The 14,416-nt window shown below is 32.9% G+C and overlaps 1 protein-coding gene across 13 annotated transcripts in view; it reads left to right on the top strand.

The window, feature by feature from the left end:
- The window catches only part of SGCZ (sarcoglycan zeta), a 444,851-nt gene that overhangs the window by 409,285 nt on the left and 21,150 nt on the right, over positions 1 to 14,416 (top strand). For all 13 annotated transcript variants that reach the window (XR_011808957.1, XR_011808956.1, XR_011808955.1 and 10 more), the window contains one exon: positions 13,330 to 13,453. Coding sequence is in view for 10 of the 13 variants with exons in the window: in XM_072037142.1 (XP_071893243.1) it covers positions 13,330 to 13,453 (124 nt within the window). In the remaining 3 variants the exon portion in view is untranslated. The remainder of the gene's footprint in view (positions 1 to 13,329; positions 13,454 to 14,416) is intronic.

Here is a 14,416-nt window from a genome sequence, read left to right as displayed (position 1 = left end):
CACTTAAAAGAATGTGAAGACCATTCTTTGCCTAATTATTTCTAATATTTAAATAATGGTATAAAAATGCAAAAGTATGGTAAAACAGATTAGCCTGTGTCTTCAGGATTGACTTCACTTGTGTTAAAATCACCTCTTGCTGCTTGTGCAACTTATATTTTAGACTTTCACCTCTCCTGTCTTTTGGCTTTATTCATTACCATGATGCCCATTGCTGCTGAATGTTTTCCAGCTTCACAATTCCTTCAGCTCATTTTTCCAAAGTAGACTTAATGAGAATTCTACTGAATCTTCATTCAGCTTTCTGCCTTCTCATTAATAATGAACTCAATAAAAAATATATATATATTAAAAAAAAAAAAAAAAAAAAAAAAGATGAAATGACAAACTTTATGTCCGGTCAAGCAGCATTAGCGTATGTGTAAGTGATTTTATTCTTACTATATTTCGTCTATATTGAATTCTGGAAGTTTTTGTACATAAGTGCTGCTACGTGTTTGGATTTAGTGATGCTCCTTTTTTAAAATTCTTAACTTTTTATCTTTAAAATAGATGACATCTACTGCTAGGGCATAAATTTCTTGGCTTTGGCATGAATCTTTCTAGAAGGTAACCTACAGACATTTTTTGTAACTTTAAAGAACTGTAAATAATAGCAGCTTTCTTTGATTGTTTCTGACCATAAAATGCACTTAGGCACTCAGACCATATATATATCCCTATGAAAATTCTAGTTCTTACTTCAAATGATAAAAAAAAAAAAAAAAAAAAGTAACTTTTTTTTTTTAAAGTTCAAGACTTGCATTAATTTTACCTCAAAATAGAATGGCTTTTTTGCTAATTTTAAATGTGTTATCAGCAAGCAATAATTTACCATTAAATTGATTGCAGAATATGTTGAAACTAATCTGTCATCAACCTAAATATGACGTATCCCAGTGGTCTACCCCTATCACAGAAACAAAAAAATGTCAGGGTCCATCTTCTGGCCTATGGCCGAGCTGATACAAGTACATTGATATTTTAAAATTATTTTTTTCTCTAAAACAGAATAGTTGCATCTTAAATACTGAGTGGGAATGGTCTTTGACTCATGTGATCCTCTGAAGGGAGCCTGCAAATTGGGAGAGTCATAACTCAATTGATAAAAAAATAAATAAATAAACCACCTAGATGATTGAGTTGCAGTGTTCTGGCCCAGGTCCTGCACTATTTAATATTTTAATATAATCTTAGTCAAAATGTCCAGTATTTAATACTGACAGTCATAAAGCTCTGTAGAGCTTTTTTTCCCAAATGCAACATTTCCTGAGCTTGGGACTTTTGAAGTTTGGAGAGAAGAATTTGCTTTTTTTTTTTTTCTTGGGAGAGAAGAATTTGCTGAGCTTTAAAATTATTTTTTTCAGTAGGCACAGATTATTGCAGTTTGATAGTGAGGTGCAGTGCATGAATGCAAATGTATTAGGCTCATGTGAATAGTTGTATACAGGTCAGAAAGACAAAATAATTTGGTTCATTAAAATACAAAAAAAAATCCTTAGTTTTTCATATCAGTGTATGTATTTGCAGTCAAGCAATAAATGAGTATGTTTAAATTATAGCCATTTTTATAAAATAAAATTATTTTTAAATAAGCATTATATAAAATATTTTATATAATTATATTAATCAGGGAAAAAAAGATGTTGCAAAATAGTCATATATAAAACAATTCACTGCTGAAATTAAAAAGTGGAATTTTGACCACCTTGATTATTAAGAATAAAACTGAAGTATAAAATTTGGACAAAGACACACACAGATTTCATAGTGTTTGAGGTGGAAGTACTGGAATTTTAGGCCAATCTGTTCTGGACAGGGAGCCAGAAAGAAAAAGATTCATATTATCTTCAAATTTTTACAACTCTGCCTCTTCTATCCCTCCTTGTTCTATATCTAGAGTTTGAGGTCTTCATACAGAGAACCATTTGAAATATTTTGCATTGAAAATACCTTGAGTAAAAACGAAATCTATGTGCCCAGCCACCTTGGTCATAACTTTCTCCTATCTTACATTTCCAAATAATAACTAGCAAGATTTTGTTTTCAGAAAATGTTTTATAAAATCCTTTTTGAAAGCTGGTAAGCCCTTTTGTTTCAAAACCTAAAACATAATTAAATTTGACTTTCATTAGGTGGGATAAGCAGCATAAGAGAATCATGCCTTAGAATCAAGAAAATGAATTATATCTTAATAATTTAATCTTCATATTTCTCTTGCTAACTTTTCTCATAAGAACACTGTTAGGAAAACTAAACTGTCAATATAATAGGTCCCCAAATATTGGTTTTAGGCTAATACTACATTAAAACATGGTGCAGTAATAGGTAATATCTATGCACAAAAGAGGCAGGCAATAGTTAAATGCTGATGACTTTGCCCTGAATAACCTCCTTAATAAGGGGGTAAATTACTTTGTTGTTGTTCTCTGGGGATAACTGCTAGATCAAATTTAATAGTTTTTCTTCTCTTCTCTGTCAAGCCTCTCATACCATTGACTATCAGCTAATCCTGCAAGCTAATGCTGGGCATAATGAGGTGGAAATTGACGAAGCAGCAAGGAAGCACCCAAGCTACTAGGATCCTGTTTTAGGACAAGAACACATATCATGAACTAGGAATCTGTTTCAGATGCCTGATGATTTGTAAGGGTCCTTTTTTTTTTTTTTTTTTTTTCTCTTCCATTTTAGGGGTAGTTTACTAATAGGACAAAGTATCGGTTCTGTAAAAAACAGAAGTCAGAGAATACATCAGAAGGTAATTCTGGCAATAAATTGAGAGCAGGCTGAGAGTAAAAAAAGAACAGGATCTCTGCTCGTCTATTTTACCCAGAAATCAAATAATAAATCAAACTTTTTCAAAAGAAAAGATGAAGTACTGTGAAAAAGCCAAACTTTATTCCTCTGTTAATTTTAAGGACCTCAGGTTCTAGCTACTTTCTCAGTATTTGTTTTTAATAATTGCTATTTATGTTTTCAGATTTTGTGTTTGGTGTTCAAATAGTTATTTCAGTGTTTGGGCATGTGTATTGTAGAAATATACATTTGCTTATTTGTAAACAGCAGTTGCCTAGCTGTTGAAAATATACATTTTTTTCCACGTACATGTTCATACAAAAATAGAGGTGGTTGTAGTACCAATTTAAAAATTTACAGAATATAAACATATATATTTATATGCTTTCATATTTATGTATAAAATCCAAAATATATTGAAATAAAAAGCAAGAAATCAAGTAAGTAAAAGGTTATAATTACTATGCAGACAGAATAGGCTCTTAAACCAGAAGAATAATTTGCTTTAGTGTTCAGTGAGGATGATTATATTTGACATAGGAGAGGGGAAAAGGCTTTAATGGAAACTGGAATATGAAGCAAGAATGTATTGCTGTCATTGTAGATAGCAAAATTCATTGAGTTTCATGTGATTAATATAGGATGCTGGGTAATCTCTGTCCCTTATTTTTGCATGAACTAGACATAAAAATAAGGTCAAGTAGCCAAAATTTATAAAGTTTTCAAATTAGAAAACAGACATTGTGGGACTGATGGATTAGTAAGGGTAGCACTTTTAGTGAAATGGATGGAAAAAATAGGCTAAAAGACTAATCTAGAAGGCTAGACCTTTTAGACTCACTAGTATGCAATGCTTTTTAATATTATTTTGAAGGATTGTTTAAAGAGAAGAATTAATAACAGCTTGAAGATAAGTAAATACTTGGGGGAAATATAAGGTGGGTAGGTTGTGCCAATCCAAAGAAATATTTTTCCCTTGATAAGATATCTTTATGCAAACATAAATTAGGTAAATCATCCTACCACATTCTGAATAAAGGATTTAATATAGTGCCATATCTAATTAGAAATAAAAAGACAAGACAGAGAAGAGCACATTTAAAGAAATTTTAAGTGGTATATAATAGGTATGTATTGTTGAAAGCCTTCCTTCAGCCTGGTGGGAGATTTCAAGGATGGTTTCTTCAGGACTGATCTTATTTCCAAATTTAATTAACTGTCTTTTTGCTAAAAGGAGGTACATAGACAAGCACTGACAAGGAGCACTGACAATCAGAAGATCTTGAGCACTAGGATAATACAGTGAAACTCAATAGTATGATTTGGAGTATTAGATGCAGTATTAGATAGAAATACCCATTCTACCTCTCACATACAGGAGATTCTGAAATACCCTTTCAAAGGGAACTAAAATCCTTTATTATCAGCAACTGGATTGTGTTTGCTTTATGATTATGCCATGCTGTGGTTGCAGGGACACACAGGTGGGCTTGGAGCATAGCTGTCTCAGGGCTAACAGTATATACGAGTATATATGAGTATAAAATGAGTATATATGAGTATAAAAATAATATGCCATGAATCCTATCTCAAAACCTATATAAAGCTTGGAGCAACAGGAAGCATACACTCAGTGCTGAATTAATAAGTAACAAAGCAACTTTACAGTCTGGAGATCAGCGTGTAGGCAGCTGAGGATTTCCATTTACAGCACAGGTCTGACAGTCACTGTGGCCAGCAGAGACACCTGAAATACCAGAGCTCTCAGCTCCCAGGAGGCTCATTGCATTTAGAGTTGCCCCAGGGCTGTTTTACCACTTGTAGGCCCAAGCTGCCATCATGTGTTCAGGAAACTCTAGTTCCATGTTGTTCCAGCCTAGGACTAAAAACGAAAGCATGTACTTTGTTCAAGTATTAATTTTCAGAGATATGACAAGTAGAAGTGTTGTACATGTACTAATTTTTAAATGGTAATGGAACAATGGTCATTAATGCCAAGGGGCTGATGCTAGTAAGTCCAGAACTTGTTTCTGAAATGGTTTGGACTCCGTACCAGATGCTGTCTTGCCCCACCATACCTGCATACTCTTGGATAACTTGCTGCAGTTCTTCTGATTTGAGAAACTACTTCTATTCCATAAACCTTGTACTATATATCATTAAGGCCAAGTACTGCTGTTCTACCAGCAATAATATTTTCATTTCCTGTCTTCCTTATGATTTTAAGTGAATAGGCTTACTACTGAAATAATAAAAAGGGCTGTTTATATTTTTTCTTTTGGACAAAATTTCATTTCCTTAGTCTTTTTTTAAAGTATTTTTTTCACAAGAAACTTTTTCACTCTATTTGTTCTTTTTCTCCTTCCCAACAGTATCTCCATTTTTCATGCCACTCTTTAGCCACTTTCCCCAAAACCAAAATTTCTTAATTTTGTTGTCTTTCCTCTCTCCTCATCTCCCTGATAATTTATGAATCAGCTAAGCAGTTTTCTCAGTATTTGATGTAAAGGCAAAAGTCTCAAAGATCCTAAGTTTCTAAGTGATTTCTTCAAACCAACACCTAACTAAAGGAGAGATGCTAACATGCTTTGATAAGAAAAGTCAGCTGATATTACCCATTATTTCCTGCCACCAGTTTGTGCATTTGTATACACAGGGCTCCAGACTGCCCTTAGCCTCTGACATTTCTTGCTTCATGGTCAGGTCGTGGTTATGGTACACAGAGCAGTAATGTGGATGTGGGTGCAGCGGACATGGTTTGAGTTCTTGTCCATATTAGAGCGAGACAAAGGATCAGAAGATCATACAGGCTGGTTATAAGAAAAGGGAGGTCCTGAGAATGAGGAACTGTGTGGTGGATTGTTATAGGGGCTAAAGTTAATAAGACTGTTAGCAGTGCAGACAGCTACTGTTGCCTACGTCCATAATTCTACAGAGAACTTCAGAGGTAGACTAAGCTGTAGAGAAGAATTAAGGATTTTTTCTTATCCTGCAGGCTTCATTCTATCTTTGGTTGTATTTGAAGACAGAATTCACTGCCAAAAAGAAAGAAAAAAAAAAGCTATTTGCCTTCATAGTGTAAAACACCTAGTCTATTTTGAATAGCTGAAGCTAAAATATTCTCTCTGATTCTTTCTGAAGTGGTACTTGCCCTAAAAATGTGACAAAGTAAACTCACCAAACCTTTTGTGAATTCCTGTATTTTTTCTTAGCTGAGGTGTTTTGTTCTTGGGCTGTTCAAGCACAGTCCAAGAACTAGCCACTGGAGAGTGCAGTCCAAGCTTTCTGCTGTGCATAATCAGCAAAGGTTGAAACTGACTCAACAAAGGAATTTCAGCAGAATAATTTTTCATATGAGATGTAATTTCATCAAGATGTGAAACAGAGCTATGTCCAGTTTACCTCAGCTAAACTATACCCACTTCTATCGGCTTAATAAGGCTTTGGGGGGAAGTAATAATAATAATAATAATAAATACTATTCAAGAAGTAAGGATGGTCTGGGTTGTCGCTTCCAAATCATATGTCAGCCAGTTCTCATGTGTTTCCAGTTGTTCCAATAGCCATGTTTGTTTTTTTCAGCTTCTCCCAGGCTCTTTATGTTCAGATCTTACTCTTGACAGCTACTTGAGAATTATCTGTGGGCATGTTGCTTCTATCTCTTTCTGACAAGATTGATTTCTATTTTAAGAAAATACATTCTGAATGACAACTCAGGTAATGGGACTATTTCTGAAAAGAAAATAAACTTCATGTAATAATGTTTAAACTCAGGGGCAGCAGAATGGCAAGGCACATATAGAAGGGAATTCAGCTCAGAACAAAATCAAAGAAGATTATGGGTAGGAGAATGCCTTGGGTGGAGTAGAGATACCTCTAAAATGTCAGGGCTATGAGGAGTCCTTTTCTCATGTATTTGCTTAAGGAACTATCGAGGCTTGTCTCACATGCAGATCTTTGTCCTACAGCCTGAAAATTTAGATTTGTAAAGCATTTCTCTAAGAAATGAAAGCTCACACTCTAATTCTTACATTTCAGCTAATTGTCTGGGTTTTCAAAAGTTTGAGTTTTAGTGAACTCTGGAATGCATTAATTTTTAGTATCAAAGATTCTAGTTAGGTTTTCATTTTTTAATGTTTTAATATCACTTCTTAATCAATATAACTTAATTTAATATCACTTCTTTTTAATATCACTTCACTAGGGAATGATTTTGATACATTCCCTATCTTTAGCTCTTCTGCCTATGGCCTCACCCACTTTAAGAAACAAGCATACATTAAGTTCTTTTTAACTTTCCTCACATCACCTGTTTATTTTGTCAAGCTCTTGCTTTAAACATTTGCTCTCTCTAACCCTTCTCACCTTTCCTTGATGCTGCTTTACTTTTCCTAGTCCTTTAGTAACATCACTGAATAAGACTTTTCAGTGCCATTTTATTCATTTCTTTTCCTCCTTGGTAACTAACATTTTTATATTCTCAGATGCAATTCTGCATTTGCCTGTGTCAGGAAATTGTTTTTCTGATTTATCTATGTCACATAAAATTAAAATACTCTGTTATTTTGGGTGTTGCTGTGATGATTCAGGATCACTGAACTGAAGCCAGTGCCATGTACAGGGCAATTAGAACTCAGATTTGAGCCCAGTGTGATGATTTCTGTGCTAATGAGAATTTCAGGAGTTATAATAAGGTCATGCTGACACATGCCACAGTCAGTGACATGCAAAGCAGAAACATAACATCAAATGCTTACTGAATGCTGTTTTGATTTACATCAAGAAGGTTTCTTCTTTATAAGTGTATCGTTCATGAGTTGTTAAATATTGGAAAAAAAAAAAAAAAAAGTATGTTGGCATTTACTGGTTTGTGCTGTTACCTACTCCATAAGACATTTATTTAACTTTCTCTTATTCAAGTATGTGAAGTCACAAAATACACAGAGCCAAATTGTGCCCTTAAAGGTTAGTTTCCCAGATAAAGAGAGCTTCACATGAAGAAATGAGAATTTTGCCTTTTGATAAAGGGTATCTGATGATCAGTGAACAATATTAAAGACTCCCGAGACCTGTACATTTTCCCTTTCCCTTGCATTTCAATAAATACCTTGATTTCCTCCTGAAAATACAAACATTTGGTTAAAAGCATTGGAATGCAACAAAAAACGCTCTTTTAGCGGTGAATCACATGCACCTTGTGGAGGAAGTAAATGTATCAAAAATACTTTTAATCATGTAAACATGGTAACCATGTAAACATGGTAAAAAGGGCGTGTATATATATATAAATATATATACATGGGCATGTATATATATATATATAAATATATATACAAGGGCATGTATATATATATAAATATATATATAATCTTATAAATAATATGAGATTGAAATGAATGAATAAAAATCTTATTTTAATAGCATTTCCATTGTGATGTCAAGTGCAGATAATCAAGGATTCTGTGATTGAATAGTTCAATATCTAATAAAAAATGGCTTCTAAGTTTTTTGTCACCATGGTCATAAAAGTCCCTGGTTATCCTTTGCATACGTTCTTGGAGTATGCAGCACACTTTCCAGAAAATGGACTGACTGAAGATCCTAATTTTATCCAACACCCTCAATGTTCAGTGGACAGGGTCTCTTGGTCTTACTAAATGACTCTTTTTGGCTTCAAAGTTTCCTTGAGCATTAGGACAACCAGACATTCTTTTCATAATAATAAAAAAGAAAATTAAAAAGTACTTAAAATTGTTTGAGGCCTGGAAAACTACATTTTCAAAATTATTTTGAAAAAAAAAATCTTAATTCTAATTTGGAACAAATACATTTCATGGAGAAAAGGATTCTATGGTGTTTTGGGGTCTGGAGTGTTCTTTTACAAATAAGAAGCAGGAAGAGGGATAGGTAGAGTTTTGGACAAGAGGTTTTTCTTGGTGTCCTCTGTTTGTGTTACCTCTATGCAGCACGTCCCACAATCCACCACAGCTCTTTACCTACAGTAAACAAGACTAGAAGAGTAGTAGTCTCACAGTTATTTTAACTGAAAGAAATTTACAAGAGAGTTATTAAGTCAATGTGTGGATTTTCCATGTTTTTATATTTGAAAAAAAATATATATATATATTTTTAATGTTAGGATTTCTATGCTAACTGAAAAATAAACCAACCAACAAACAAAAAAATCAAAACACTAAGGTATGTTGGCAAGTTCATCATACGTAAAAATTAAATACTTCGAAGTATTGATATATTTCTTGACCCTTAAATGTCAAGATAGAAGTATAGAGGAAATGGACACCTGCTTTGTTGTTCATTCTCTAGTTGGCAGCATATTTTTTAATCCTCCTTTTTGATTATAAATTCCAGATTTCTAGAGGTTCATATTAGTCATTTTAATAAATAGCATGGACTGGATAGACTTGAAACAAATAAATTATTTACATTTGCACAGGGGAATCTTCTACTGCCTTCTATTTTAGGAAATACCTTTTGCTAACCAACAGAGAAAAATTAACATAGATTAATTATATCCCCTGTGAGTTTGAGGGATGTGCAAGACGTAAATCTAAAATATTTCTTAAAACCCAAAATTACTTTTTTTTAAAATTATTTTTCTCTAATACAATCTAGGTCATCTTGTAAACAGAAATTAACAAATGAAAAATAAATGTTTCTGCATTTCTGATGAGAAATATTTTAATACCTTCAAAGCAATATATTCAAAATATTTGAAGTTTCCTTTTTTAGCAATAATACTTTAATGAATTCAACTCAAATTCATACAGCTTTGATCCTCTGAAATTCATCTTTTTTCACATATTAACCATTGATAATTAAAAAGAAAAAAGCCCTTTTCCACTCTGCGTAGATATGTATGCATCACATTGAATTGACAGAGAATTAACAGATTATATTATTTAAAAACTTGTTTTAAAAGTCTTTTCATCTTTCCTAGTGTTGTAGTTTCTGTTTAATAATAACACTAGTTACTTTCTCCATCATAGCTATTTGTTGTTTCAGGAAGAAATATTGTATAAATAGGATTCACTTGCAGAAGTAAATGCCTCTGAGACAGGCCATCAGTAAATCTGAAAGGAAAGCAAATTTTTGGTATGCTGTTCTAATAATGCAGTTTTTCTTGGATGGATGAATATCAGATGAATGCCCAGTGTTAAAATAAGTTTTAAATAGAGATTAAAGCTTTCAGAAATATGACAAAAATATAAAGAAGCTGCATATCAAATATAATTTATCTCAAAACATTGAGGAAATAATTTCTCATCATATAGGCTTTTGCATTTCCAGTAGCACACTGTAGATTGCACAACTAAGTCACTTTTGAGATGCAGATCACCTGAAGAATAATGAGAAGAAAAAAACATTAGTAACTGTAAAACAGATGCAGGTGCTCAGTTTTACTAATAGATGAGTAGTGTTTTTAGAACTACTTTTCTGATCATCAACCATTCACTGACATTTCTAACAATTTATTTGATTTCAGGAAATTGCTAAAAAATCCTGCCTGAAAAAGAAACATCTTCTCTGGAGTATCTATAAGTCTATAAGTTTATATTATAAACAATAACTTCTCAATTTCAGAAATTAGTTTTCCAAATGTCTTCATTTTAGACAAATTGGAAGTCATTTAAGTTAACGTAGTTCATGAAAAACAATGATGAAACTAGAGGAAACAATTCAACTATACACTGTTGTGTTTTGAAAAGAATAAAAAAAATATTATTCAAACAAAATTATAGTTTATTGAATGACATTCCTAAATGGGTTTTTATTGTCCTCCTGCTGGAAAATTTCTGACAGGTCTAAGAATGATTTGGATGTTATGAAAACAGAAAAATTTATGGCATAAATTTGATCTAATAAATGTAGCTAAAGAACAGTTTTATCCTCATTATTACAAAATGGAAGCCAAAACTGGGAAATATTAAGAATTTGGGAAATTAGTTCATAAATCACAAAAGTATGTTGCTGAAAATTATGGAATAGAAGTATCTAATCATTTATTATTTATGCAATTCAATTTACTTTGAAATTGAAGGTAGAGCTTCATGAAGCCAACACAGTACTTTCAAAAACCTAATTTCTAAACATTCTGTAAGGAAAGGAACAGTATCTAAATGCCTGTTGTGGTTTTTGTTTGTTTGTTTGTGGGTTTTTTGGTTGTTTTGTTTTGGTAAGTTTGGTTTTGGTTTGGTTTGGTTTTGTCTGTTTGTTTGTTTCATTAGAGTGCTAAATTACTCTATGTTTACTGAAATAGGATCTGTGCAGTTCAAAATTGTATGCTGACTGGATTACATTGACTAAATTCTCATAGAACAAACTTACCAGCTTTCTCCATTGCATTTACCCTTTCAGCAAAGTTCAAACTCACATTTTAGACACACCACAACAAAACAATGCTTGTTGTACAATACGCAATTTGTACATAATTAAGTGTTTTTGATTTATGGCCATGGTAAAAAATCAGAGCTGGTAAGAGGAAATCAGATGTTCAGTTCTGTTTCTCTGTATTGGAGTTATCTGTTATTTTGTAAGGGGCAGCATTCTTTAATACTTGCCACAGAAATCAAATGAAAACTAAGCTCTCTCTTTGAATGTTATTTTGTTGTTGTTGTTGTTTTGCATCCAGCGTATGCATTTGTTTGCTAAAAGATTTAGGAAAATCTTAATTAATTAATTAATTAACTTATTAATTACTTAATTCTGCTTTCTTATAGCCATCAGAAGTTCACATTAGACCCCCACCTGAAAAACACTGATGTTCATGGTTAAATAATTTATTATATTTCAATTCTTCACTGGCATAACGAAGAACAAAAAATTTCTATTAACTTCTCCCTACACAGTGTCAAAAAAAAAAAAAAAAAGAAAGAAAGAAAGGAAAAAGGCTTAACATGTACAAAATACATATTTCTCTGCTGCTCCTATGTATGTTTCCTATGTATGCTTTTTTTTAATATATATAGATACCCACAATTAATGTTCTGCTCTTATGTGAACTTTGCTTTTAATAGTCTGATTTAGTGCTACCAAATAATTTTTATTTTTTTTATCCCATTGAGTGTGAGTGACATGTAGCAAACAGAAATATTTCAGAATTGGTGACTTTTCATGCAAATGGGGCATTTTGATTTCAAAATAATCCATGAATACACTTCTTAAAAAAAAACAAACAAACAAAAAAAAAAAAACACACTGTAATTGAAAGACACTGAAATTCTGTTGAGCCATTGCCTGACCGAGCTTTCATTTGGCTTTTCAGTAGTAAATTCTTTGTTACACTATTCATATCTATAACATACCTAGTACCTCATTTTATTTTTGGATGGATCTGACCTAATATTAAAAATACAATTTGTTAAAGAGTGAAATACACTGTCTTCTTCAAGCCTCTTATCCTAGCTATTTCTATTATGAATATATTTTATCTTACAAAAAGCCTATGTTCAGGTAAAGTGGAATTGTATTCTGTCGTTATATTACTGAGATAGAAATAGATTAAAAGATTCATCTCATTTTTAACATAGCTATGCATTAAGTTTATGTCTGAACCCAACCATAATCCAAAATTTTGGTTCCTAGTTCAATACATCTGATCATCTTTCTTATTCAGTGTGTAAGTACTACTACCATCAAAACCTTGCAGTGGTATTTCCCATTCAAGAGAAATCTATAGCCTACTGAGAAATAACGTAGCTGTGAAGGTATCATAATTATGCACTAAGCTTGACTGAGAATCTTGAGCACAGACTACAGAAAGAAAAGGAAAGCATGACAGGAGTAGACCAATAGTTGCACTGAGGAAAGATACCAAGACCCAGTGATATGCATCTTGACCCTATTATATCAGGGTTAAAGAGCATAATGAGTATTTTGCAGATCAGAAAAAGAGCATGCAAAAAAAATAAAAATAAAAACAAAAATAGAGGCATAATAGTTTTTCCCTTTTCTTTGTACGTAATGCTGCTATGCCTCCCTGAAATATAAATGCACATGTGAAGGTAAAGTCATTCTAATCAGTATTATATTATTATTTAAAACTTTTTTTTTATTTTATTTTTATGTAGATGAACCCTTGCCACTGGTCACTAAGCAGACTATGGTTATTAAACTGACATTACGGTAGCACTTACATTGACACATGGAATCTTAAGTACCTATACTTCAGTATCAGTACAGTCAACTAAATTACATACGAATACATGCAAATATCACAAAGCAAACAGCCTTACATCAGTATATGCCTGAATGCTGTCCTAAATAGGAATAGATTTAAACACGGACTCATTTTTCATTTCTCTGGGCTATAGAGAACAGTGAGAGAATTACATGTAAAATAACTGACTTCTCTACCTTTCAAAATACATTTCTATCTACAAGCACTGTGAAGCTGTAATTTTTAGGGCCAGGTTGTTTTTTTTTCAGTGTTTTGATTCAGTGCCTTTTTTCCTAATGGTTGTTTTTGTCTTTCAGACTTGAATCTCCTACTAGATCCTTGGTGATGGAAGCACCCAGGGGAGTGCAAGTCAATGCAGCTGCAGGAGACTTAAAGGCCACGTGTAGGAAAGAACTGCACTTGCAGTCTACAGAAGGGGAGGTAAGCTCAGCTGGTCAAAAAATGTTCTATGTTGTCTCTGCCCAGCATAATACAAATAATGGAAGGGTAGTTTATTCAGCAGCACAGTAAACATCACAAAAAATGTTCTGCATTTGCCTACATTAAAATCATTTTGATTTGGCACGTTCAGTTACAATTCCTTATTTGCTTTTTTTCAAATATTTGATTCATTAAATTTCATTCACATTGGAAAAAGTTAAATAGATATAGATAAAAATATTTTTTTATTATACCAGTCAAGAAAAAGGCTACCCAGTCCTCCAGCTTGTTCCTGGGACAGAGATCGCTAAGTGTTGGTGGTAAAATACTATTTTGGATGAATCTGGCAAAGAGAGAGAAGTGTATTCTTTAACTGTTAATATCTCTGAAAGAGAGTACTTCAACAGACTGTTCACTGTATGGTTTCATCAGTGTCAGGATCAGCTTGACAAAAAGATTTTGTTATAGGTTCTTCATGTGTAAACCTATGTGAAATTATGAAAACACTGTTAAATGTTGGTTGTTTTTTTTTTTTTTTCTGGGCATACAAACTTAGATTTGAATCTTTAATTTTTTACTCTCCCACGTGCCTGGTGACAGGACGAGGGGGAATGGGCGTAAGTTGCGCCAGGGGAGTTTTAGGTTAGATGTTAGGAAGAACTTCTTTACTGAAAGGGTTGTGAGGCACTGGAACAGGCTGCCCAGGGAGGTGGTGGAGTCACCATCCCTGGAAGTCTTTAAAAGACGTTTAGATGTAGAGCTTAGGGATATGGTTTAGTGGGGACCGTTAGTGTTAGGTTAGAGGTTGGACTCGATGATCTTGAGGTCTCTTCCAACCTAGAAATTCTGTGATTCTGTGATTCTGTGAAATTGTGTCACTGTTTTGTTTGCCAATCTATGAATGGCAGAAATGCAGGAAACATGACTTGTATGAGTCCTTTCATCTTCATTCCTTAAAATGAT

Source organism: Anas platyrhynchos, chromosome 4, assembly GCF_047663525.1.
Source record: "Anas platyrhynchos isolate ZD024472 breed Pekin duck chromosome 4, IASCAAS_PekinDuck_T2T, whole genome shotgun sequence".
Lineage (NCBI taxonomy): Eukaryota > Metazoa > Chordata > Aves > Anseriformes > Anatidae > Anas > Anas platyrhynchos.
The sequence above is the reverse complement of the archived record's forward strand: the minus strand, read 5'-3'. Positions and strand labels throughout refer to the sequence as shown.